Raw genomic sequence first — 22,606 nt, 5'->3', positions numbered from 1 at the left:
GCTGCTACCCTCTGGGTCAACAGATAAGTGGGTTGACTGTCCTCAGGGACACCACAGCAACATCCCTGCTTCCCCCTCGGAGGGGGTTTCCTCAGGGCCAGACCGAGCCATTCCGGCTCCCTGGGCAGACAGGTTAATTGCGCCCTGGGTTGGTGAAGGGCGCATGCGTGGTCCAGCCCCCGCCCAGAATGTGTGAGAGGGTGTAGATCTGGCGGTGGCAGGAGGCATGTGCCTTGCCCGGCCACTGCAGCTGCTGTTCAGCCTGATGCAGGCCGAGCCTGGCTGTGCAGGGCCCCGCAGCCGCCGGGGGAAGAGTGTGGCTGGCCAGCGCTGCAGGGGTTAACGAGGCCCCTGCCTCAGGCAGCTGCTGCAGCTTGCGATATGGGCGCGTGGTGCCTGATGGCAGTTATCAGCTATAAGGGGCACACAGCGCCCCTTATATCAGGCGCCCTGGGCACCTGCCCGGCTAGCCCATGCTTTAATCCGGCCCTGGGTTTCTTGCATAGAACGGCCCAAGCCCCAGCCTCCATGAGAGGGGTTCCCAGCTGGGGATCTCTGGCAGCAGCCATGGGACGGTAGGAGCCAGCTACTGCAGAACAAAGGACGCCAGAGCTATGTCTACACTCACGGCTTCTTGCGCAAGTACAGCCGTTCTTGGGCAAGAATCCGCAGAGTGTCCACACTGCCTACCTGCTCTTGCTCAAGGAAATTTACAGTATGGTGTGGTAAGAGAGAGCTTCTTGTGCAAGAGCTACGCTCTTTTTTAACAGGTGTAAGCCCTCTTGTGCAGGAGCTCTTGCGCAAGAGGGCAGTGTGGGTTCTCGGCAGCGATTTCTTGCGCAAGAAAGCCCTATGGCTAAAATGGCCATCAGAGCTTTCTTGCGCAAGAGAGCGCCTACACTGCCATGGGCGCTCTTGCACAAAAGCACAGCTTGCAGATGGCAGTGTGGACGTTTTCTTGCACAAGACTTCTTGAACAAGAACCCTTATGCAAGATGTTCTTGCGCAAGAAGCCATGAGTGTAGACATAGTTCAGGAGTGGGAGAAACTAACCATCTGCTTTATTTGCAAAGGAGAAACAAAGACAAACACTTGTCCCCATCCCCACCCCGCGTAGCCTGGCACTTTTCACCCCCAGCCTGGGCCGGATTAAGACATGGGCACCAACCTATGGAGGCACCTGATTGAAGTGGTAAGGGATGCTGCATTAGGTGCCCCCCATAGGTTGCCGCCCTGGGGCAGAGGCGTGCATGCAGTATCCGCCCACTGCCCAGGGTGCAAGAATGGCTCGGGTTGGCCCTGCCCCCAGCCCAACTCTCCCAGGCACCCCCAGAGAGCAGCACTCACAAATGGGGGGTTGGAAAATGGAGAGACTCCCTGAGACACCAACTCAATAGGAATTGCTCTGGGTATGTCTGCACTGAGATAGCAGCCCGGTGGCCAGGCTGTAGCTGGCCCAGCTCAGCTGTCCCTGGCCTGAAGGGCTTTGGTTGGGAGATTAGAAACCTGCAGACAGGGGCATCTCTGGGGGGCAGAGGGAGGATGTCACAGTGTCAGGGCAACTGTCATGTCCCCCCCACCTTCTTTTGTTCCAGCCCCACTGCTGAGAGATACTGACCATTGTCATTGCTTAAACTGCACACAGAGCTTGTGGCAAAGGCTAGCATATGGTTAAAATACAATGAACATTCTGGTAAGTTATCAGAGGGGTAGCTGTGTTAGTCTGAATCTGTAAAAGCAGCGAGGAGTCATGTGGCACCTTATAGACTAACTGAAGTGTTGGAGCATAAGCTTTCGTGGGCAAAGACCCACTTCGTCAGATGCATCTGACAAAGTGGGCCTTTGCCCACAAAAGCTTATGCTCCAACACTTCGGTTAGCCTATAAGGTGCCACAGGACTCCTCGCTGCTTTTATTCTGGTAAGTTCTCATTTGTGTTGTGCTGTCTGCACATCTAACTAACCAGAGATCAAAGTGCATGACCCAATGGCCTTCACAGAGACAGAAAACCCACAACACAGGGTAGGTTATTCAACATGCTCACATTTATAAGAGTGAAACATAAGGAAATCTTTTAAGCCTCAGAATCTAGGAAATAAACAAACTTACTCATTTTCTTCTTCAGTGGCTAAACCTGCTTTATTTCTTGCCTCATTACATGTCTGTGTTAGTTAAAAAGTTCTATATGTCATTGTACTAAAACAAAAACACAAGTTCACCTGAACAAATGATCTGGAATAGTCCAGAAAAGCCCAGCAGGAACTAAACCCAGAGATGGAACCAGGGCTCTGAGATGGGACCAGTCATGCTCTGCTGGGAGGTTCATTGGGATTTCCCTGTCCACACCAGGTCTTTCTCCTGCAGCCCTCAGAAGCCGGACTTAGGACCACAGAAACCACACTGGGATTCCTGTGTATGGGGAGCCCAGGCCACTTGTCAGTGACCCTTGGGGTGCATCTACACAGCAGCCTTATTTTGGAATTACAGTGCATGTCTACACAGCAAGCCGTTATTTGGAAATAACATCCACCTGGAGAACTTGGTCTTTTGGTTGGGCTGCATGTGAAGGAAGAAGCCAAAGACCCCAGGGTGGGGGAGAGCCCTGGTTTGGAGGGGCAGCTGGAAAAGAGGTTTTAGGGGGAGTTTGTAAAAGTTTGTACTGAAGTTTCAGTGGAGCATTAACAAAGCATTTTTTGTTACCTTTGAGTTTGTAATCTGCTTTGCTCTGCCTGTTCTCACTTATCACCACTTAAATCGTACAGCTTGTACTTAATAAAATCACTTTTACTTACTATCAAGCCTAGTGTAAACAATTACTACCTATGGGAGCAATCAGTGTGCACATTCCCCTTTCATTGCTAAATGGGGCTGTCACATTACTGAATTGGAGGGAAGCAGCCAGATCGCTGCTGCACCCGTAGGTGGGGGTGTTGGCCCCAGAAACTGGTATGAAAGGGAGCCATGTGGGGTATTGAATGGGAAATTATTGTTTGTTAATCTTATGTACGCTATGTGAGCATATAATGTCTGTGTGTGTAGGTAGGAATCTGTAATCTGTGTGGAAGCTGAATATTTCTCTGAATAGGGTTAAGCATGGCTATGGACAGGCTGAGTAGCAAAGCCCTGTGGAACAATGGCTCTCAATAGGCTATGGACACAGCCAAAGAATGGGGTTTGTCACCTGAGGGCAGCCAGCAGGGAACATAGAGATTGGCCTCTGACCAGGTGACTTGCTGCATACAAGAAGAGGCCAGGAAGGAGGTATAAAGAGGCCATGCAGTCAATGCCATTTTGGTTCTCAGCTCAGCACTTCATCCCAGAGGCAGCACTGCAGGGATTGAAGAGCCCGGAAGACCTGTGAACCCATCCTGATCGTAGGATGTGCAATAAGAACTTTTAAACCAGCAGCTGCAACATCTCTGCTAGAGCCTGCATCGAGAACTGGGAGATTTGGTGCATGTAACGTACTGTACTTTAATAACCTTACTCTCATGCTTTTCTTTCTTGTGATAATAAACCTTTAGTTATAGATTCTAAAGGATTGGCCCAGCGTGATTTGTGGGTAAGATCCAGAGGGTAAATTGACCAGGGATCTGTGGCTGGTTTCTTGGACCGGACAGAACTTGTTCGGGGTAGGTGGGATTGGGTGCTAGGACCCCCCCACCTGTGTATAGGCCCGGGGCCATCTGGGGCATGGATATTGCTGGGGCGTCGGAGGGCTTTTGCTCGTGAGGCTTCAGGCAGGCAGCTGAAGCGCTCTGTGAGACTGGTTTGTGGCCTGTTTGGAGAGGTCACCAGTCAAGGGGGCTGTAAGAAGCCCCGGATTTGAGCAATTTGCCCTGAGCGGATGCCCTCAGCTGTGCCCAGACACGGCCCGGTCTGTCACAGGGGCTTACCCCATTCTTTGGGGTTTGATCCCATTTGGGAAGTGCAATCCCAGGAAACTGGGCCCTAAACTGCACTCTCCTCAGACCTGAAGATGTTCAGCGTCTGTACAACTGCACAGAGGCGGGGGTGGGGGCAGGAATCTCAGCTTGGGGCCTTGGCCAGGTGAGACTAAGGAGCTACCCCAGGAGGACCAGGTGGTGAGAAGCCCCAGAAAGCAGAAAGGTGAGTGGAAGAGGCCAGGTCAGTACCCCAGGAGGCCCTCCCCAAGGGATCTTCTGGGACAACAGCCACCTGGCCAGGCAGCTTAAAGGGAACTCAGGTTACACATTTCTCCCCTCTGTGGGTCCTCCAAAGGCTAAGAAGATTTGAGCTCTGACTGAAGCTTTCCCCCGTCAAAATAACTGAATGGTTTTCTCCCCTCTGTGGACTGTCTAATCTTTAACAAAGTCTGACCTGTGTTTGAAGCCTTTTCTGCAATCAGAGCTTTTATAAGGCAACTCTCTTGTATGTATTCTGATGGCTAGTAATGCAGGAGCACTGACTGAAGCTTTTCCCGCAGTCAGAGCAATTGAAAAGGTTCTTTCCTGTGTGGGTCCTCTTATGGTATAAAAGGCTTGCACGGTGACTGAAGCTTTTCCCGCAGTCAGAACAATTTAAAGATTTCTCTCCTGTGTGGATCCTCCTATGGTCAAAAAGGCTTGCGCGGCGACTGAAGCTTTTCCCGCAGTCAGAGCAATTGAAAGGTTTCTCTCCTGTGTGGGTCCTCCTATGGTCAAAAAGGCTTGAGCTGTGACTGAAGCTTTTCCCGCAGTCAGAGCAATTGAAAGGTTTCTCTCCTGTGTGGCTCCTCCTATGGGTAACAAGGTTTGACTTCTGACTGAAGCTTTTCCCACAGTCAGAGCAGTAGAAGGGTTTCTCTCCTGTGTGGGTCATCCTATGACTAACAAGACTTGTGCTGATACTGAAGCTTTGTCCACAGTCAGAGCAATTATAAGGTTTCTCTCCTGTGTGGCTCTTCCTATGGGTAACAAGGTTTGACTTCTGACTGAAGCTTTTCCCACAGTCAGTGCAATTGAAAGGTTTCTCTCCTGTGTGGCTCCTCCAATGGGTAATCAGTTCTGCGTTACTACTGAAGCTTTTTCCGCAGTCAGAGCAGTAGAAGGGTTTTTCCCCTGTGTGGGTCCTCCTATGTCTAACAAGGTGTGAAATCTGACTGAAGCTTTTCTCGCAGTCAGAGCAATTGAAAGGTTTCTCCCCTGTGTGGCTCCTCCTATGGGTAACAAGGTGTGAGCTGCTACTGAAGTTTTTCCCGCAGTCAGAGCAATTGAAGGGTTTCTCTCCTGTGTGGCTCTTCCTATGGGTAACAAGGTTTGACTTCTGACTGAAGCTTTTCCCACAGGCAGAGCAATTGAAAGGCTTTTCTCCTGTGTGAGCCATCCTATGGATAACAAAGTGTGAGTTTGTACTGAAGTTTTTCCCACAGTCAGAGCAATTATGGGATGCGTCTCTTGTATATATTTTCTGATGGTTTGTAAAGTGTGAGTGCTCACTGAAGCTTTTCCCAGAGTCAGAGCACTTGAAGGGCTTCTCTCCCGTATGGACCCTTTGATGTTCAGGAAGAGTTTCACAGTCACTACACGTGCAGGATGACTGTTGATGGGGGATTTCCTGTTGAACGGTTTCTGTGTTTCTTTTCTCCCCTGTGCTCCTACTACTGGAGTTACCCTGTCCCTCTCCTAGATGGTTTCCCTGCTGCTTTTTTGGGCTATGCTGACTCTCACAGCTCTCTCCTTGCTCACGTAATTGGAAAACATGCCCTTCAGATCGTCTCAGTAATAGTCCACATGGAGACACTTGCTCCAGTCCTTCCTGCTGAAGACTCTTTTCATGGTTCTCAGTCAGTGTCCCGTCACCTGTTAGAAGAGAAATGATCCAGACAGAAGTTATTCTCCACGATGAACTGCAAGGAAACACTAAAAGAGGAATAGAAAAGGGGACACACGCTCAAATAATGGTCAAATTATCATGAGCTGAGTTCGTCGTCCTCCTTCACAACCCTTCCACAGAGAAGAGAACCCAGCCTTTCCTCGCCCACCACACTCTGACTGGAGTTGAATACAAGCTGAACAGTCAGTCAGACTTCATGAAAACACACAAGTTACATCTGCTATAAGGAGACAGAAATTGGTTTCTGAGTCAGTTTAACTGATTGCTCACCTATCCAGGTGTTGCTGATGATCTCCCCTTCCTCACAGCTCGGAGGATCTGGGACCTGCAACTCCTCCTCTCGCTCCACCCAGGAGATCACATCAGTTTCGGAGACTGGAAATCCTGTTTGGAGAGCAATGAACCAAGTGCTGATCTTGTTCATTAAGGTCTTTGCCATTACTGCTTCCAGAGCCAGGATCCGAGTCACCCACCCAGAGAGGCTCCTTTCCCCACCTTGCAGAGACTGGGCTCTGGCTGGTACAAGATCCCAGGACACACTCACCTGCAGTAAAGATGCAGCACTCCCCCACCTTGGGAATGGCCCAGCTCATTCCCCAGGACAGCTAAGCACTCTGCTGCACTCTCTAGAGTACAGCTCAGCCCCCCTCACAGCCCGTTCCATCCTCCTGGAATCCCACAGCTGGACAGGAACACACTGCTCAGAAGGGGAGCTCTAGTGAGTGCATGAAGGTGTGACACCAAGGTCCCCAGATAGGGCTCAGACTGCAGCTGCCACATGGCAGATCACTAGGACTTGGAGATGAAGGACCCAGCAGATGTCTAGCTCCCCAAGTCTGTCCACAAAACCCCTGGCTGATGGGCTGGGCTTGCCCTGATCTTTGGCTCAGATGTTCTACTCGGGCCAGGAGGAGGCAGAGGAAGTTGCCTGAGCATCTAAGTGAATCCTTGGCTGGTTGCTTCACGCCCTGCCTGTGCGCCACACTCCTGATCCCAACTGCCTGTGTCTGGGTGGGCCCTGCCAGCTGTCCACAACAGTTGCCATTCCCCTGGCTGCCCAGGATGACGCTGGGCTTCTGTTGGGGCAAGCCAGGGCGGAGCTGGGCCGTGCTGCTTCTCTGGTGCTTGTAGCTGTTGCTCAGCTCCCCTTATGCAGCCTCCGTTCTACTCTGCCAGCAGCAGCCTTTGTGTAGTTTCCCAGTCTGGCTCTTCTGGCCAGCCTGGCCTTTGATTTGGTGCCCCTCCAGGATTGCACAGAATCTATCACCTTCACACCTTGTGAGTACGTTTCCCTCAGCTTTGGCCCCACCCCTTCTTGGAACTTCATTTTCTGTTCAGAAGATCCACCTGTGACAAGACCATGGAGATCATTGTGCTACTGCTGTTAAATAAAATAATCATAGTCATCACATCAGAACATTCCCATTGACATGGCACTCAGCACACTTCACAAAAGGTTTATTGCAGCTGTGTATGTCCATTCTTTTTGAACTAGAACAGGCTGGGCTTTGGCAGAATGGTGGAACACTGGGTACCAACTAATTAGGAAAGCACATTCCTGAGCAGGAAGAGGCCAATCAACACACAGATCTCCACAGTAGCTGCAAACACAGTCCTAAGAGATGGCTCAGAAAGACACCGACCCTTGTGCAAAAGAGCGGGATGAAGGGATAATGGATACGGACGTTTTGTTCAAAGAAACAGGCAGGAGGCTAAGGGGGTAGAACACATGGAACAACATGCATTTTGTTTGTGTCAATTTTTGAGAAGTCACAGGAGGGGCATGTTGATGCTGGCTAAGAGGCAGCATTCTCACTGCTGACTGACTGGTACTGTTATTGGGTTGGGACAAGTCTCACTATACCTATGTCTGAGGAGCTAGGATACCTGCACCGTACTCCTTTTCACAATAAACTTGGCCGAGTGCCTTTGCCTCCAAATGGAGCCTGGATCTTTCTTAGCAGCAACCCTGAGCTGTGCTGCATGGATAAGCCGCAGGCTCTGCCAGTGTTGCTGGCATCAGAACTCCAGAAAGAGCCACCCTGAACAGCCATAATAACGCTCTGTGGCGCTAGCAGCAATTCTAATGGCACTGCAGTCGCTGCAGGAAGCAAAATTATCAATCACAGCAGCACCTGGGAACTCTGGTGTAAATCAGGACACAACTGTGCTATCGGGGTGCACATATGGAGCTAAGCATCACCCCTTAGTGTTGGTATCCTTCCAAGCCCTGAGAAATAGGGACACTCTATAATAGCTATTAAAGAGAGAGGTGACTGCACACAGAGAGTCTAAGGGACTTGATCAAGGTAACACAGGAAGATTGTGACGGGCAGAGAACTGAACACAGGTCTCCTGAGCACGAAGCCAGACATTCACACAGGAAGAAAAAGTCCCTACTCAAAAATATTTCACTCTAAAAACACAAGACAGATGACGTGATTTATCTCCACTGCACATAGAGGCAAGTGAGCACCAGAGAGAATGAAGCTGAACTTTTGAAAGGAAACCCAGCCTGAGCCTGAAATGCAAGGAGAGCTCTGCTCACGTTTCTCTACTACAAAGCTATCTCGGACAAAATACTCACAGAGCATGAACTGCCTCATCCACCCTCCCTCAGCCCCAGCCCCTCCCACTGGCAAGAACAGCATGTCACAGAGATCAGGTACAGGCAGGAAGGACTTTGGGAACTGCACCCACCTTCCAGTGGTTCAGCCCACTGCCACAAGGGGAACCTGCAGCCACTAACAGCAGATAGACCCAGATGCAGAGCCAGACCTCTAGTACCTGCTGTTCCTTCCTGAGCCCTTCTACTCACACCTCTAGTCAAGATAGGGAGGAAGCACACTGAGACCTTAGCTGTGGGAAGAGCAGCTCCACTGTTAAGTCCCTCAACCTGCTTTCCCTGGGAGGGGCCACGGAGGGGACAGTCTTTCACAGAAGAGCCAGGATTATTGGGGCAGATACAGGCAGTCTCCGGGTTACGTACAAGATAGGGACTGTAGGTTTGTTCTTAAGTTGAATTTATATGTAAGTCGGAACTGGTACATATTGTAGGGGAAAGTTTTATATTAAGCAATAACACTTTGTTTTTGGCTTGTGTACCTCACTATTTTAAAATAAAGCACATAAAAAGATGTTCATTAATATTTTTCCATGCTAGCATCTACTGAGTTGGACCATGACAGCGTTGGAAAGGGAAGAATTTCTAGATTTCATGAAGGTATACTTTATTCATTCAACAGTCTCAGTGTTCTAGAAAAAAAGAGACCCCCATTCCAAGGAGTTTAGATACTATGATGATATTCTTGGGATAGAGCCCAGAAAGGCAGTCCAGATGAGAAAATATTCACACAACATTTCTCAAAATATTCAAATATTTGTCCATTTCCAAGCAATTGCTAAATTGGTGCTGAAGTCAGACTGAATGCAACCATTTTGCATTTTGACAGCTGCAGAGCAACAGTCTAGGGAACACATGCTCTTTGCTTTGCTCTTCAACCTGGGCGGTGGGGGACGGACCCCTTGGGCACCAGGGGGACTACATTTCCTAGGCTGCCTCAGGCGCAGGCTACCCCTTGTTAGCGTGAGAGCTGCAGGTTGAGACACAGCAGGCGGCTGCTCTGGGCTGTCAAGCAGCCACGGGGCCCGGCATGTATAGAGGGGAGGAGGGGGAAGGCGGGAATGGGGGTGGGGAGGCTGCTTTTGACCACTGATTCGGCAGCCTGGCGCTGGGGGGGTGGGCTGAGGCCGGCCGGCGGGCAGGGCGGGCCGGCGGGCAGGGCGGGCAGGCTGCTAGGCCGCGGCGGGCAGTGGGCGTGGGGAAGCACTTTTCCTCCGCCCGGCACCTCTGAGGGGCCCCTTTCCCCGCAGCCAGCTGCTGCTACAGGCGGAGGCTGGTCCGAGCCCGGCCCCATGGAGTCTGCGGGCTGGAGGAGCTGGCCCGAGGAGGGGGATTTCCCCGAGGAGGAGGAGGTGGATCCCAGGATCCAAGTGAGTGAGCCCCGGGGATGCTTCTGTGTGCCGGAAGCTGCCCAGAGCCCGCACGCACTGTGCGGACAATGCCTGCACCCACCCCATTCGTAACTAGGGATCCGACATAAGTCGGATTGATGTAACCCGGGAACTGCCTGTACTCATAACATTATGGGCAAAGACAATGTATGATCCTGAACCAAACCCAACCCAGCTGCTCCAGAGCCCACCCAGCTTTTGTTACCCAAGGGGACAAGAATCCTTACTCAGCCAGTTCACAGCCTCATAATTCTCTTGCATCACATCCCTGTAGAGGGCTCTCTGGCCTGGGTCCAGCAAAGCCCATTCCTCCTCAGAGAAATACACAGCCACCTCCTGGACGCTAACCAGCTCCGCCATAGCCATCTCCTGTCCCTGGCTCTGAAGGCTGGGGGCTGAGCTAGAGACAGACATGGGTGTTCTGCAGCCTGGCAGGGGGAGAAGGCGAATTGGAGACATTTCTGAAGGGGCTTTAATCTTTTCCACACCCCCATTCTCCCCAGACTCTGTCCCTAGTGATGTGACACATGTTAGACTCTGCCACTGTGAACAAAAGTTTTAGTCTAGATATTCCATTAATAGCATACGAGAGTTAGATCCCAAATTCATATTCATTTCTCCCGGTACCTGGCTTGAGTTACAAGATTACTGTGTCTGCAACAATGGGATATAGTTCTCAGCACCCAGTGTTTCTGATAACAAGCCATGTATTCATCTGCCTGAACATGGACATAGGTTAAATGCAGGCTGCTGTATTTAAAACCCTTAGTCTTCATTTACAGATTTGCAGGACAAACTTTGCTCTCATCTCACAGAGACGTTATAATACCTTTCCAAAATAGGGTATGTCTACACTACAAAGTTAACTCGAACTAACAGAACTTAATTCGAACTAGCAGAGCGCTTAATTCGAACCAGGTAAACCTCATTCTACGAGGACTAACGCCTAGTTCGAATTAAGTAGTTCGAATTAAGGGCTGTGTAGCCACTTAATTCGAACTAGTGGGAGGCTAACCCTCCCCAGCTTGCCCTGGTGGCCACTCTGGGTACCACCAGGGAAACTCGTCTGCCCCCCTCCCGGCCCTGGAGCCCTTAAAGGGGCACGGTCTGGCTACGGTGCCCGTGCAAGGTGCAAGCCTGCCAGCACCCAGACAGCAGACCCTTCACCTGGCACGGCACGAGCCAGCCACCCACTGCCACCCAGCCGTCCGCCTCTTCCTGGGACCAGGCTGGCGGCTCCCAGGAGCCTGCCCGGGGCCGCAAGAGGCGGGCACCCGCCTTGTCTAGTGCGGACATCGTGAACCTCATTGAGGTTTAGGGGGAAACCTCCAACATCCATCACCTCCACACTAGGCACAGGAAAGTGGCCGTCTAGGGCAGGAGAGCTGCCAGCCTGGCCACCCAGGAGCAGGTTTGCATGAAAATCAAGGTGGTGAAGTGAGACCCCGACCGTGAGCCCGGATCTTAGAACATAAAAACATAAGAATGGCCGTACTGGGTCAGACCAAAGATCCATCTAGCCCAGTAGCCTGTCTGCAGACAGCGGCCAACACTAGGTACCCTGGAGGTAATGGACCAAAGACAATGACCAAGCCATTTGTCTCATGCCATCCATCTCCAGCCTTCCATAAACAGAGGCCAGGGACATCATTTCTACCCCCTGGCTAATAGCACTCCATGGACCCAACCTCCATGAATTTATCTAACTTCTCTTTAAACTCTGTTATAGTTCTAGCCTCCTGCAGCAAGGAGTTCCATAGGTTGACTATTTGCTTTGTGAAGAAGAAATTTCTGTTATTAGTTTGAAGCCTGCTACCCATTAATTTAATTTGGTGTCCTCTAGAGAGTCCTTCTATTATGGGAACTAATGAAGAACTTTTCTTTAAAAGCATGAGTGATGTGGAGAGGGTGCATATAAACCTCTATCATATCACCCCCTCAGTCTCCTCTTTTCTAAGCTGAAAAGTCCCAGTCTCTTTAGCCTCTCTTCATATGGGACCTGTTCCAAACCCCTGATCATTTTAGTTGCCCTCCCCTCTCCCACCCTCTCTCTTCCCCTCTCCCACCTCCTTTTTCCAGTCTCCCCCTATTTTGTTCAATAAAGAGAGTTTCTATTTTTGAACACACGTGTCCTTTATTTTGTACATCAGGAAGGGGGGCTAGGGAGGGGTAAGTGGAAGGAGGTGAGGGAGGAATGGGGTACGAGCCCCCGATGGGAAGGACTGGGGTGGCTCTGTGGGCTCCTCAGGGTGAATGCTCTCCTGCAGCTCCCCGATTGACACACCCTCCCCCGGATGGCAGCCTGCGGCAAGTGCAGCCGGTCTAATGGCCGAGTGCTGTGATGTGCCGAGTGCAGGCATTCAGGGCACTCCAAGCCAGGACTGCTTTGCTGTCCCTCATCGAGTTAGACAAGCGAGCGGGGAACCCCTGAGAACTGTCTGTCCGGGGTGAGGATTGGGTCCCTTTAACCACAGCCCTCAGCTAGCCTGAGATAGCAGCTCCACGCTCTAAGTCCTAACCTGATGCCCTGCCGGCACTGCTTCCGGCCATCCTTAACCTCGGTTCAGGGTCCACTCAATGTGGACATGCTAGTTCGAATTAGCAAAACACTAATTTGAACTAGTTTTTAGGTCTAGATGCACTAGTTCGAATTAGCTTAGTTCGAATTAACTAATTCAAATTAAGTTAGTTCAAATTACTGCTGTAGTGTAGACATACCCATAGAGAATCAGTGAAGTTAAGCATCTGAATGGTGGTGTTGTTATTAAATACGTGTGCTTATTATTAAACACTTGTGCTGAGTGTTTGCAGGATGAGATCTAAAGATTCATGGGATTAGAAGATATCCTCAGTTATGCAGTCTGACCCCCTCAGTGGCACAAGCGATTACACTTAGTCCGGTTACCCAGGCACTAAGCTCTGTTTCCCCACAGTGTATTTTCTAGAAAGTCCCGCAGTGATTTGAAGACATCAAGAGATGGGAGAATCCACCAGCTCTTTGTTAATTTGTTTCAACAGCGAATCTTCTTCCCTATCAAACATTCATGCCTCTTCTCTTGTCTGAAATAGTCTCGTTTCAGCTTTCAATTACTGGCTCTCACTGAGCTGTATCCACTCGACAGGGTGGGTAATTCATTTTGATGGGGTAGCCAAATGAAAAGTGGCTGAGAGCTGCACTCTTCCATGACATAAATGCAGGAAATAGAGGATCCGGGATGGGCATTGAGAGGAGGAGGATGCTTGGGGTAACGGTTTGGGATACAGGACAGATAAAGGGGTCTAGGAGGGAGTTTGGGTGAAGGAGCCTTTCAGCCTATTTATTGTTTGAAACCAAGCCCATATTGAAACTGAATGAGCAGTGAAATCTGAGCCTGATGGTGCCGTCCGTTTTGTGCTTTAACTTCACCCCTTTAGCATCACAAACCTATAGACTACTGTTTCTCCAAATGTCCACAAGTCCCCATGCAGCAACCCTGGGGCTCCTCATTGATCACTGGGTGATTTAGTGCTTTGTGCACTGTGGTCCCTGGGTTTGGTTGGTAAATCCAATGACAATCCCATGAAGATGTTTTCACAGGAATTCTCACATCTCTTAAAGAATTTCCACCAGCAAACTCACCTCGTCTGAAAGCTCCAAGGGATTTTCCTCTTGCTCTCTCCAGTGCAGAGGGCAGAGTGTCTAGTGGGGGAAGGGATAAGAGAGGTGAGATTCCAGCCTCTCCTATTTATAACAATGTCCCACTCGGAACTCTGCATTTCAATTCTATCAGAGACACACCCAGGTATTTAGTATGAAAGAGTCTGAAACTTTCATTTCCTCTCTCACTCGGGCACCTCCCAACAATGGAACCAATATCCCTGCAGCCTCACACCTGTCCCAGGAGAGAGAATCTGTAAATGAGATTTACTCTTCCCTCCTCATCCCCTTCCTCCTGGTTTCTCATTCACTTACTGCCTCTTATCATAACCTGGAGCTGTGGTAGCGGAACACGTGGCCATCACAGTAACTTTAGCCATTTTGATCTCGGAATGGGAGGTTCAGAGTTTGCAAACCCCTGGCTCTATCTGCAAGCACTTGGGTCTGTTCGCTCAGTGTCTCTAACGAGAGCAGTGTGATGAGGCCGTCCTTCTCCATGTGGGAACTGAGGCAGGGGAAGGTTGGCTTCAGAGGCCAGATTCAACAGTCTCAGATACTTGAACTGCTTTCCCCTCATCCATCCCTTCCAGGTACCTTTGAACTCCCTCAGAGTCTCCGACAGAGCAATCGTTTTCTGGGAGAAACCTCTGCCTTGTTCTTCTAGTTCAGGGGAAATCTCTTCTGGCAGCTGGAATTGCCCCATATCACTCCTGGACAGAAACAATTCAATGTGATTTTATGTCGTTTACTGCTGATAAGTTCTGGCTAGTAAGTCTCAGCTCTAACAGGCCTGGAGTTAGAATTCCTCCAATTCTCCCAGCCTGAGAACAGGGACAACACATCTCATGGCCATACAACCTTCCCCTCAAAGATCCCATTTCTGTTCTTCACTTCTGGCCTGGGGAGACTGGCTGGGGGAGTAAAGGGGAATAGAGTCTCCATGGCCAACTCACTCCTTGGCCTCTAGATGCTGAGGGAGAGGAGGTTCCCATGTGAAGGGCAGAAGGAATCTGTCCACTAGGGATTAGACTGAGACACCAGCTCCCCTCTCCCCAGCTCAGGTCTCCAAGCAGCCCTCGAGTGGGACAGACTCTTGATCCCTGCTGTCCTGGGCTGAATGTGCTCAGTGCCCAGCAGTGACAGGCCCATGTTCTACCCCACAGTCCTGTGGCAACGAATCCCCAAGGAGGTGACAGCTCTAAGAAACGCTTGGTCAGACTGTGCCCTGAATGGGGAATTCCAGAGTCTAAAGTGCGAGGATGAGACCCTCAGAATTAAATGCATTAGAGATATTCACATCTAAAATCTGGCTGTAGAGCTCTGGGGAGATGTGGTGCTAACATCCACTCCAAGCCTTTTCCCTGCTCTGTGCAGTGTGAGGGGAGTGAGAGCCACGTACCTACTCAGGGTGCTTCTGACGTCCTAGAAAAAAGACACAGAAAAGAATCTCAGCCCCATTGGACACACACAGGGGACCTCTGAGAAGGGATTTTGCAAACCTGGGAAGAGAGGCCCTACCCTGGCCCCAGGGATATGGATCCCCGAGTGAATGGGGCTTTGTTATCTCTAATAGATCTGTGCCTGTAACTCTACAAAGCACAAGTGTCATTCACATGGCAGCAATGCACAAGGTGTTGCACTGAAATATGACAACTGGGACCCAGCACTTGTGATTCAGGAACCCCTCTTCACTGTGTGAGGAGCAGGGATGTTTGTCCTTCAGTCTCACCTAAGGAATTCATTTGCTGGCTTCTGACATGTCCCCTCCAGCTCACCGATCCCCTCGCTGATATGGGAAATCTGCACGGAGAGGTTCCTGACAGTGTCAATCTGAAACCTCACAATCACATCTAATTTCTCCAGCTGAGCTAGGAGTTGCTGCTTTTGTTCCTCCAGAAACTGCAGCAGCTGCTGAAACTCAGCCACAATCATCTGCCTCTTGGCTTGGGTCCATTTGTGTGTGAAAACAGGGAAAGGGCTGGTCAGGGGCATAGATGGAGCCCACAGCCCTTTCACGGGGAGCTGAGTGCGCAGTAGGGAGAATTCCATGGAAAACCCTAAAATTTGCAACATTTGACTCTTTGTGATTACTAGGCAGATGCGTCTCTTCCAGCATCTCTTTTGCCCCATGTCCCTCTGAAAGGGATGTTCCCATGTCTGTCGTCGGCAGCATCTTTTGTTATTCATGGGCTCTGGGAATTCATATCCACAGCAGCAGGAGGCAGGACTCAGCACCAGCCTGACAGAGATACCCAGGGAGGAAAAAGAAGCAAACATATAAATGCACCACGTGAGCAGACAGTCTTTCAGGGGCGCATTCAGCTCACTTGGGGAGGATGTCTGGGAAAGCCACAAAGGATGGACATTAACTCATGCGTTGACATGGATGCTCAAGGCCTTTCTACACATGGATCTCAGCCAGCAAGAGAAACATAGACAAGCCCAACCTCACCAAGGCCACACAGGAGTCTGCCTCCTAACAGAGCCCTCTCACTGCCAGACCCTGCTGGTCCCTAGCCACAAGCACTTACCAGATACTCCTGGCTTTTCCCTTCTGCTGTTTTTTTCCTTTTCAGCAGCTTTTCTCTCTTCTCCCTCAGAGTCTTCAAATGAGTCTCCAATTTTTCCTGAAGAAACAGAAATAAGTACGAGGGCAAACCACTTTAGATGTTGGGAGCCTATATGTCTGCCTTTAAGAGAATCCCAGTTTTGTGGAGCTCTGCCCCTGTCCAATAGGGACTCAGCTCTGTACATGTCTTTGTTCATAGAAAAATACACAAGAGGAGACTGCAGATGTAGCAGAACACCTACGAGCGTGGGGGACAGATCAGTGGTGGCACCTTCATAAAGAATGATGCAGGTGGTTAATAATACTAATCATGTAACCGATTACAATTTTATCAGTGACAGTATTTTTTAACCTGCTGACAGGCAGGGTTGGTAGTGGAAATGGGCTCTCCTGGGGCCAGGGATCTCTTGCGAGGTCTGCCAGGGTGGCCACAAGAACTGCTGGCCAATAGGAACGCCTAGCAGCTGCAGACTGACTTTAGCTGCCAGAGGCAAGTGGGCACTTCAGGGGTAGTGGGGAGTTTAACCGGTAATTAGCACCGAAAAACATTAACTCATCAGTTAAACCAGTTTGAACTCTTGCTACAATCCAGTTGAATCCCAGTTCTGCACATAGACCTGTGCTTCCTGAAACCCTGCAATGGGTGGAGTGAAGGCACTCGGAGCCCCACACAGCATCCAGCCCAGCAACCTCATCTAGTGCCAGCTGCTGCATCAGAGTTTAACCCCTCACGGAGCAGCCCAGAAGTTCAGCATCCCAGTGGGAAACCTCTTCTCCCTGATGAGCCTAGGGCATCTTTCTCTCTTAACAGCCACACTTCATCACTGTTCAGTGATGCTGAGGGACAGGGAGCAGTGTAGTCTAACAACTGGACCAGGGTTCAGGACCGAACTCTATCCCTGATGTGTTTGGCGACTATAAGCAACTTGCTGCCCCAGCTTCCCTTCCCACAGTTTGTCTAACTGGACTGTGACCTGCTCAGAGCAGGGACTTTCCCGTGCTGGTGACTGTGGAGGGCCCAGATGTCATTGCGGATCTATAAGGCAAATGACAGATTATTATTCCTGTTCATCCAATCAGTAACAGCTTGTAACCTCCTCTTCTCCAGTCCCAAGGCAGCTCACTGACAGAGTGGCCTATTGCTCCTGTAATCTGAACCTCTCTGATTATTAACACCCTCCCTTGTGCAAACACCCCTCCTGCCACCAGTGAGGACTGGGTTTCAGGATTTAGAGCCTCAGAGAAACATTTCCCACATCAGGTATCTGTAAAGACTTGACATAAGTTGCCACAAAGGCAGAACATTTACTTTTTACAGCATCTCTTGTATCATGAAGGCTTTACAGAAGCGGTCACCAACCAGTAGATCTTGGAGCCTCTGACAGGTGATCTTGACTGATTTGGCTAAGAGGCTATCAAGTGCAGCACTTCAGCTGCCCCCTCTCCCTGCTGCTGCACATCTCCTGCTCTTTGCCTGGGAGCTGTTTCCTTCTCCCACCCTGCATTCTATCTCTACAAACAGAGGGAGTCTGTAGGCTGCTTTTGAGAGTGGTGCTGGGGTGAGCCTTCCTGAGCCCCACTGCACCACCACAGAGGAGTCACCTGTGGTAAGCAGTGTGCAGCTGGAGCCTGTATCCTGAATCCCTGTCCTAGTCATGTACCTCTCCTGCACCCCAAGCCCCTTCTCTAATCCTGAGTCCCCTGAGCTCAAACTCCCTTACAGAGCGTGAACCTCCTCCTGCACCCCAACCCTCTGCCCCTGCCTGATGAAAGGGAGAAAAGATGGAGGAGGGAGAAGGGATGTAGTGAGCAGAGGAGGGGCCTCGGAAAGGGTCACAAAGGAGGTGGGGCAATGGTATTTGGGTTTGAGGTAGATCCTGGATTGCACTTAAATTCAAAAAGTGATACTTTAAAAGGCTGGAGACCACTACTTTACACTGGTTGGTTCACATCTGTGGCCGGTAACAGTCAGTGAAATTAGCCTGTAATTAAAAGCCAATGTTATTTCCCATCACACTGGACAGCAACTCTGTACCTTGTACTCCTGGGCAGCTTCCTGTAAGGGCACCACCATGTGAGCCTGGGATCTGTCATACACCACAGAGATGGGAGTTTGATTCTCTTCACAGAACAGCTTCAGAGCCTCTTGGTGCTCCCCGTCCCATCTTGCTCTCTTTGTTGACTGGAATCTCAGCGGCTTGGCTAGTTCCACCACGTTTGCCAGCTGCCGGTTGGGCTGGAGGGGTCCCTGCTGCTCAGTGTCTCTGCCTTGAGGGCTGAGGGGGGCCTGGCAGAAATTGTGCCCACACTCCAGAGTGACAGGGGCAGTGAAATCCTCCAGACAGACAGGACGCGGCGCTTCCTCCCAGACACTTTCCACGGGGCTCTCTGCAGCCATGGCTGCCTCTGGGCTGGGGAACAGGGGCCGTGTCACATTCCTGAGCTCAGCAATGGGGCAGGTCCAGGGGGCGGGTGTGTGAGGTACCAGCACTGAGGATGCATAAAATCAAAATTAAAAACCGAAAAAGCCCCCAAAGCTTTGCTCACCCCCTACCCTCACCAGGGCCTCCCCTGGGCCCCTCAGCTCTCTGCCCCAGCCAGACATCCCCCGTCTCTGCGCCCCTCATGCTCATGCCCCTCCTCATCCTGTGTTCAAATCCCACCGCGCACACTCCGCATCCCCCTCACAGCCCCTCTGCTCGCCACCTCCCCGCCAGGCCAGCGTGAGTAGCAGGAAGCGCCAACAGCCCGAGGGGCGGGGCAACCGCAGCGGCGGGGGAGGGGAGGGGACAATTCCGGGCCGGCCCGAGACGAGGCCATTACCCAGCCGGAGCCGCCGCCCTCCCTACCCAGCGCCGGACCCACCAGCAGCACAGGACGGCGGGTCACAGCCCCTCACGGCAAGCTGCGGCAGCCCCGCAGCGAGTAACGGCCCCTCACTACAGCTCAGGAAGCGCGGCGCTTGCGCAGTAACCGCGGCGAAGTCCGCTCCCTTTCCCTACCCGCGCGCGCAGTCGGACGCTGCTGCGGGATGGGCGGGGCCTGAGCAGGGCCGGGGAGTGACGGGCGGCGAAAACCCGACCGCGGCGGAGCACAAGGGGGGGGGGGAGTGGCACCATCCCACCGTGCATGCGTAGCAGGCCCGTGACGCCTATTAGAGTCCAGCGCGTGGGCTTAGCTCAGACCGGGAGCTGCCTGGGTACGACCCAGCCCAAGGGGCTCCCCAGCCCAGAGACTGCTTCGGAGCCGGGCCGCAGGGGCGGGGCGTGTAACAACACGGGGGGGTCCTTCATTGCCGGCCTGGGAGCGGGGGCGGGGCCTGCACGCGCTGCTGGGGCCTCACGTGGCTGCGCCGGGACCGGACCTTTGTTGCGCTCACGTGGGCCAGTCCGGCTTCTGCCCAGCGCGTCTGGTTGGTCCCGGGGCGGCGCGCGGAAGGAGGATGCTCACCTGAGAGATTGTGCCCGTGTCTGAGCACTGCGCGTGCGCAGCAGTTCTCCTGCAGCCTGTGTCTCTGCCCGCACGCGCTGGGAGATGCAGCGGGCGGGGCTAGGGTGGGGTCTGGGTAGATTCAGGTCTGGTGGGGGGAGGGGCGCCAGGTAAATTCTGCAACACCGAGAGCAAAGCCCCAGCGCGGGGGGCGGGGGGGGGGGGGTTAAAGCAGCTTCCCCAGTGGGGATTAGGCGCGAATCAGAGTGGCCCTGGCAAGGGGCCTTTTTATTTGCTTCAACATTTATTTTAATCCCTTATTCACCTGGGATGCACTGAGCAGGCTCAGGAGGGCTGCAGATGCCCCTCCACTTTGTCATGCCCACTGGAGCTGTATGTTTGTGCTCACTGCATTTTAAAGGAGCTCGTCTACACTGGCCCCTTTTCCGAAAGGGGCATGTTAATTTCACAGGTCGTAATAGGGAAATCCGCGGGGGATTTAAATATCCGCCGTTTTTTTCCGGCTTTTAGAAAAGCTGGAAAAGAGCGTCTACACTGGCCCTGATCCTCTGGAAAAAAGCCCTTTTCCGGAGGATCTCTTATTCCTACTTCAAAGTAGGAATCTCTTTGAAGTAGGAATAAGAGATCCTCCGGAAAAGGGCTTTTTTCCGGAGGATCAGGGCCAGTGTAGACGCTCTTTTCCGGCTTTTCTAAAAGCCGGAAAAAAGCGGCGGATATTTTTATTTAAATGCCGCGGGGGATATTTAAATCCCCCGCGGATTTCCCTATTACAACCTGTGAAATTAACATACCCCTTTCGGAAAAGGGGCCAGTGTAGACGTAGCCAAGGTGTTTAAAATGTAACAAGAGTGCTAAAGACAGGACAAAGTCTCATAACATTTTTCTTGTCTTATTCCTGGGACTCACAGAATTGCTCTCCCATCTCTGCAACCCATATTCATTGTTTTGCTCTGTGCAATGCAACTCAAAGTCCTGCTGCTTTGAAACAAATGTAAGTAAAAATCAAAGTACTCTTCTGTAAAACTACTTCAGGATACTTTCGTACTTTCACTATCTTAATTGTACTTAAGTATTAAAAAAAAAAATTAATTGTCCTATGGAACCCTTTGCTTAACCATCCGAGTTCTTCCAGGTCACCATTCTCTCTCTCTCTCTAAACACTTAGAATTCTATATTATATGCACACCTATACTATACATTTTTCAATTATGGAATTTAACAATAGTCACTGCCTTCATTTATAAAGATGAAGAGGGACAAATTAAATACAAGCCAGATTACAGAAATGTATTTGTTTTGTCTACCTTCACGGTGTGCTTTTTTCCATTGTAATGATTAATTTCCAAAATGTTTGTTCAGCCGTAGGAGCATTTTTTTCAAAATTACCAATCCTTGCTCTCCTATGAAAAAATGAGTCCATCACACAGAAGAATCTCTCACAGGCAGCTGATGGAGACAGAGGTCTGTTGGCCCTCGTGCACAGCTCCCTAATTCTAGGAAAAGAGTGCAGCAGATCCATGGTCTCTCCTGAAGAGGCCAAATACCCTTCAAGCTTCTTTGCAGTTTCATTTGTCTAAAATGACATAGTCTCTTACATTTTCTAATCCCAGTTTCATGCTTGTTCCAAGTGGTCCTAACATTTGGCATCAAGATGTCTGCTGCTGTTAGCTCCAGATCCTCAATTATTTCACCAAAACATTTCTGAATGCTGCACTGGAATCTATCTACCAATGGCCTCAAGAGGGCATCATGTTTCTTTGCAGTTTTGAAACCATCAAGTATAATTTAAATGTAAAAAACAACAAATTGTCTGGTAGCACTTTATAGACAATAAAACATATAGATGGTATCATGAGCTTTTGTGGGCACAGCCCACTTCTTCAGATGACTGGAGTTTTGAGTTTAGGATGTGCAGACCTATTTATTTTGGCTCTGCACATCTTAAACTCAAAACTCTGGTCATCTGAAGAAGTGGGCTGTGCCCACGAAAGCTCGTGATAACAAAACATGTTGGCTACGTCTAGACTGGCCCCTTCTCGGGAAGAGGCATGCAAAGCAGGCAAGTCAGAATAGGGAAATCGACGGGGGATTTAAATATCCCCTGTGGGATTTAAATAAACATGGCCGCTGCTTTTTTTCTGGCTTGGGGAAAAGCCGGAAAAAGTAGGAATAAGAGATCCTCCAGAAAATGGCTTTATTCCGGAGGATCGCGCCAGTCTATCGCGCCAGTTTTCCCCAAGCCGGAAAAAAAGCGGCGGCCATGTTTATTTAAATCCCGTGGGGGATATTTAAATCCCCCGCGGATTTCCCTATTCTGACTTGCCTGCTTTGCATGCCTCTTCCGGAGAAGGGGCCAGTCTAGACGTAGCCATAGGCTGTGTCTACACTGGCCTCCCTTTCGGAAAAGGGATGCTAATGTAGCACTTTGGAATAGGCAAATCCGCGGGGGATTTAAATATCCCCTGCAGTATTTGCATTAACATGGCTGCCGCTTTTTTCCGGCTTGGAGATAAGCCGGAGAAAAGAGCCATTCTAGACGTGATTCTCCGGAAAATAAAGCCTTTTCCGGAGGATCGGAGAAAAGCGCCAGTCTAGACGTGATTCTCCGGAAAATAAAGCCTTTTCCGGAGGATCTGTTATTCCTACTTTCAAGTAGGAATAAGAGATCCTCCGGAAAAGGCTTTATTTTCCGGAGAATCACGTCTAGACTGGCGCTATTCTCCGGCTTATCTCCAAGCCGGAAAAAAGTGGCAGCCATGTTAATGCAAATATCGCGGGGGATATTTAAATCCCCCGTGGATTTGCCTATTCCAAAGTGCTACATTAGCATACCTTTTCCGAAAGGGAGGCCAGTGTAGACACAGCCATAGATGGTATCTATAAAGTGCTGCCAGACCATTAGTCTGTACAGGATAAACTTAAAAAACAACAAACTCGGCTACACCCTGAAGCTGGTATAACTTACGCAGCATGCATTCCATTAGTGTGCTTGTCTCTGCTTGGATAGTATTTAGTGCCTTCACCACTGGGCCCATAACCATGGAATATTCTGTCAATAAAACCAGCTCTGCTGCATTCAGCCTGTCATACAGTCAATACGTA

General features: G+C 50.6%; 1 protein-coding gene across 1 annotated transcript; it reads right to left on the bottom strand.

The window, feature by feature from the left end:
• Positions 1 to 1,880: 1,880 nt before the first annotated feature.
• Positions 1,881 to 19,485, bottom strand: LOC142821561 (uncharacterized). The gene is made up of 9 exons (XM_075912841.1): positions 19,419 to 19,485; positions 18,090 to 18,544; positions 16,017 to 16,112; positions 14,885 to 14,907; positions 14,080 to 14,195; positions 13,468 to 13,527; positions 7,110 to 7,181; positions 6,105 to 6,218; positions 1,881 to 5,800 (listed from the first exon to the last, which is right to left on the bottom strand). The coding sequence occupies exons 2-9, from the start codon at positions 18,450 to 18,452 to the stop codon at positions 4,374 to 4,376; spliced, it is 2,271 nt and encodes a 756-aa protein (XP_075768956.1). The 5' UTR covers positions 18,453 to 18,544; positions 19,419 to 19,485; the 3' UTR covers positions 1,881 to 4,373.
• Between the last annotated feature and the right edge of the window lie 3,121 nt (positions 19,486 to 22,606).

Source organism: Pelodiscus sinensis, chromosome 31 (assembly GCF_049634645.1).
Source record: "Pelodiscus sinensis isolate JC-2024 chromosome 31, ASM4963464v1, whole genome shotgun sequence".
NCBI lineage: Eukaryota > Metazoa > Chordata > Testudines > Trionychidae > Pelodiscus > Pelodiscus sinensis.
This window is presented reverse-complemented; position numbering and strand designations above follow the sequence as displayed.